The 4,148-nt window shown below is 51.7% G+C and overlaps 3 protein-coding genes across 3 annotated transcripts in view; all 3 read left to right on the top strand.

Annotated features, from left to right (window-relative positions):
- DQ04_08581020 (hypothetical protein) overlaps window positions 1-117 on the top strand; it is a gene marked incomplete at both ends in the record, with an annotated part of 534 nt that extends 417 nt beyond the window's left edge. The window contains one exon of the mRNA XM_009315618.1: window positions 1-117. This exon is cut by the window's left edge and continues 417 nt beyond it. Within this exon, the coding sequence (XP_009313893.1) occupies window positions 1-117 (117 nt within the window).
- Window positions 118-265: 148 nt separating this feature from the next.
- Window positions 266-1,387, top strand: DQ04_08581010 (UDP-Gal or UDP-GlcNAc-dependent glycosyltransferase; the record flags this gene model as incomplete). The annotated part of the gene is made up of 1 exon (XM_009315617.1): window positions 266-1,387. One exon carries the CDS (start codon window positions 266-268, stop codon window positions 1,385-1,387), a length of 1,122 nt encoding a protein of 373 aa, XP_009313892.1.
- A 1,231-nt stretch (window positions 1,388-2,618) lies between these two features.
- DQ04_08581000 (amino acid transporter) lies at window positions 2,619-4,091 on the top strand (the record flags this gene model as incomplete). The annotated part of the gene is made up of 1 exon (XM_009315616.1): window positions 2,619-4,091. One exon carries the CDS (start codon window positions 2,619-2,621, stop codon window positions 4,089-4,091), a length of 1,473 nt encoding a protein of 490 aa, XP_009313891.1.
- Window positions 4,092-4,148: the final 57 nt, after the last annotated feature.

Raw genomic sequence — 4,148 nt, 5'->3', positions numbered from 1 at the left:
GGGAGTTTCTCTGCGCCCCTCCCTGCCCCGATCCAGTGTAAGCGTTTTTTTCGTTTTTCCTTTGTGGAGCAGCAAGTGAGTAACGCCCTGCAGTCTTGGTGGGCGAACCCTTCTTAAAACTTAGGGCTGTTCGTCATTGTGTACTTATAGCTGAGTGGTGAAAGTGTGTGCTGCTGCGGGCGCTAACACTCGCCCGGACTCTATACTTGTCATAACGGTATGTTCGCACTTTTTCATGTCTTAAACCTACAAGGACATAGCGGTCATGGCACGGAATGGCATGCCATCACATCCGTTGACTTATATCTGCACTCTCGTATTGTTTGTAACAGTTCTTGCGTTCTATCGGCTGGATGCTTACGCGACTGAATACGATCCAACCGTTACCTCAGCTAAAGAATCCCCAGGTGCCTCTTCCAGGTTTGATGATGAGTCCCTACAGTTCATTTCACTCGGTGCTGCACGCACTTTCATTGAGCGTCAATTCCTGATTGTGCTCGGCATCCCATCGTTAGATATCGATGCGAGGCAGAGGCTTCGCAACCTGCAGCGTACGTCGTGCTGGCGGTTCCCCGGTGTGGCGACGAGATTAAACAACTTCACTGGTGCGATGCTGGTGCTGTACGTACTGGCGCGGCACCCGTCGCACAACTTCACGTACTCCGCAGGGCTGGAGGCGGAAGCGGTGGAGTGGAACGATGTGATTGCGCTGCCGATGAATGAGGGGCGCCCATCGACCAACAAGACGCTTGGTGGTGGCCTCAAGTGGGGTATGGAGGCTGAGGTTGGGCTGAGCCGCAAGGTGTTTCTGTGGTTCGACATGGCGCTGCGGCTGTTCCCGACTGCGACATACTTCGCGAAGGGTGACGACGACACGTTTCTGCGCGTGCCGCAGTACCTTGCAGACCTTCGCACGTTGCCTCGTGAGGGAGTTTACTGGGGAAATCTGTGCAAATGGCATAAGCCTTTCACCTTCCATTTCGTGATGGGGTTCTGCATGACGCTATCAAAGAATGTGGCGGAGCGTTTCGTGTCGTATGAGCCGCTTCAACGTTTGCTTCGCCTGCCCTACAGCGATGATGTGAAGATGCTGTTTTCCTCCTTAAATATGGATCATGAGGATGTGATGGTGGGGCACGTGCTACATGTACTGCTCTACAAGGGTCTGGTGTATGTGGGTGAGAGCAATTGCCGCTTCCATGACAGTAGCCGTGGATTCTCCAAGCGCTACCCCATGTCAAGTTTGGTTGCTGTCCAGCACGTCAAGCCGCGCGACTACGTGCGATGGATGAAACGCTTTGCAAGCAGGAAAGCGCCCGCCCCGAGGAAATATATGTTTCGCAAAGTGGATCGGCGTCGGATGAAGTTAATACAATTTAAGTGCTGAAAAATGATGAAGTATGCGCTCTTAGACTGCCGCGTTGTTGGGCCCGCTGGGTCTTTGTACTTGCGGTTCCCTCGGCGTGATGCGAGTTTTTCGCTTAAATTTATGCGTTGAGTGTTTCTTTTGAGTTGCTCTCACACCATTGCTGTTGCAGCGTCTTTGTCCCTCAAACTCCCCCTTTTTGACTCTGGCTTGCTTTGCTATGGTCAATGCCACCCCGTTTTTTTTCATTTTGTCACTGGAGTCGGAACTTGTGCTTGTTTCTCTTTTTGTTATGCGGGGGTGGCTCTGCTCTCTTGCCTCGATCCACACACGCTTCAGCTAATGCTGAGGGGTGATGAGTGTTGTGTAATTGGGTGCCGTGCGCTACGTTTATGTGGTGTGTGTGTGTGTGTGTGTGGGTGTGGGTGTGCTCTCGTGTGAATGTGACGTACAGTTGGGTGAGGGTTTGGCGGCGTTTTGTGGATCTCTGACAGTATAGGGCTACGAAGACGCGTGTACGAGCTGCGCCAAACTTATTTGGTGGTTTCTGTGCAGTATTCGTCTTTCTCACATAACGTCTTGGTGTGTGGATGCATAGGCAATTGCTTGTTGGTTCATGTTATAGTACGCTGCGGCTTGTTTACGCCAGCCCACAGTCGTATGATCATACCCACTGGCTGTGTTAGGCCCATAAAGGTGAGACTGACGTTATCGTGCCCTCTCCAATGGGCAGATACCAACGTGGTGGTGCTTGGACGCGAGCCTGTGGATTTATTGCGTGTGCCAAACCATTATGGTTGCTGAAGGCGTCAGCTTTCCATGCATTGCTGTTCAAGGCATCTAGTTGATAAATAGTCCCGAAGTGGCATATTGCAGAGAAACATAACAAGAACGGCGCGTCGCAGAGGAGCACCTGTTGGTTGGTGTTGGTTCGTGGCTGTACTGTTTTTGAGGTCTACAAACACCCACTGTATTCGTATTTCACTTCCCCACAGAGTAACTGTTTTTTTTTTCTTTTTTAGGTCCTCGGTAGCTGTCGTCGTTGCCGTGTGACAGTCGCTAGACTCCCCTTACTAAAACGATAACAGGGGATGTGTGGTATATTACTCCTATGCGTTTCACCTTTCTACTACTGCTGCTTTCGAGGCTCTGTTGTTTCTGTGATCATATTCCCTTTTGCTGCAGAACATATCCATCGCCACACATATAACTGTCCACACGCGAGTAGGCGATATACCTCACAAGAAGAAAAATGCTTCGTGATAGTGGACAATACACTGAGGACCCTGCGGAAAAAGGAAACACAGCACCACTATCTGACGAACAAGAGAATGACGCTGAGATGACGCTGCAGTATACCCAATACGAAGGCGGTGGCAGCGGGGCAACCCCGCACGTCGCCGGTGACTCTGATAAGATGCCAGAGCAGGCGGAACACGAGAAGGATGGCATATTGGGGTTACTGAAGAAGTGCGTCGTTACCATCATCCCGCCGGGCGGTATCGTTGCGAGCGCCTTCAACTTGGCGTCGTCGTCGCTTGGCGCTGGCATCCTCGGACTCCCTGCAGCGACGAACAGCAGCGGACTCGTAATGGCGCTCTTGTTCCTCGCTATCATCACGTTCCTCACTATCTTTTCTATGAGGTGCCTCGGCATCGCGGCGCAGCGAACACAGATCCACACCTTCGAGGGCGTTGCGCGTGTGCTGCTGGGCCGTTGGTTCGCGTACTTCGCCGCCGGCGTCCGTGCGTTCCACGCCTTTAGTGGATGCGTCGCGTACGTGATTAGCGTGGGAGACATATTCTCTTCCATCATGAATAACAGTGCGAGTGTACCGGAGTTCCTCAAGACAACTCCAGGCAATCGAGTGCTGACGTCAGCTGTGTGGCTCTGTATTATGGTTCCACTTGTTATTCCGAAGCACATCGATTCACTGCGCTACTTCTCCACCTTCGCCGTCACTTTCATGGTGTATTTTGTCATTGTGATCGTCGTGCACTCGTGCATGAACGGTCTGCCGGAGAACTCCCACAACATCAGCGTGGGCAAGGACGACGACGCCCTAGTGGTGCTCTTTAATACCGGAAACAAAGCGATTGAGGGGCTCGGTGTCTTCATGTTCGCATATGTTTGCCAGATTAACGCCTACGAGGTGTACTGGGACATGGAAAACCCCACACTAACCAGGTACACCTTGGCCGCAGGACTGGGAATGATGCTCTGCTTCGTGCTGTACGCTTTGACCTCCGTATTCGGCTATCTCGACTTTGGCAGGGAGGTGACCGACTCTATTCTACTCATGTACAACCCTATTGGGGAGCCGATGATTATGGTGGCGTTTGTTGGCGTTCTGTGGAAGTTATGCGCCTCATATGCGCTGCTCTCCATGGCGTTCAGAAATGCGATCTACCATAGCATCGGCTGGGAAGCTGATAAGCTTCCCTACTGGAAGCATATTATTGCTGTCCTCGTCTTTGCGGTCATTATGCTGTTGTGTGGCCTGTTCATTCCAAAGATCAAGATTGTGCTTGGCTTTGCAGGTGGCATCACCGGCGGCTCGCTTGGATTCCTCCTGCCGGCACTATTTGTGATGTACTCGGGGGGCTTTTCCTGGAAGAAGGTTGGTGCCTTCGACTACATCTGCACCTACATACTGCTCCTCTCTGGTGTCGTTGGTATCATCTTTGGAACAGGTGCCACGATCTACGGCACAGCAGTCGGCTAGAACCTGTGGATATGGTCAGATATATATACATAGATATGTATCTGATTGTAGATGGGA

Source organism: Trypanosoma grayi (assembly GCF_000691245.1).
Source record: "Trypanosoma grayi strain ANR4 Tgr_858_V1, whole genome shotgun sequence".
Lineage (NCBI taxonomy): Eukaryota > Euglenozoa > Kinetoplastea > Trypanosomatida > Trypanosomatidae > Trypanosoma > Trypanosoma grayi.
This window is presented reverse-complemented; position numbering and strand designations above follow the sequence as displayed.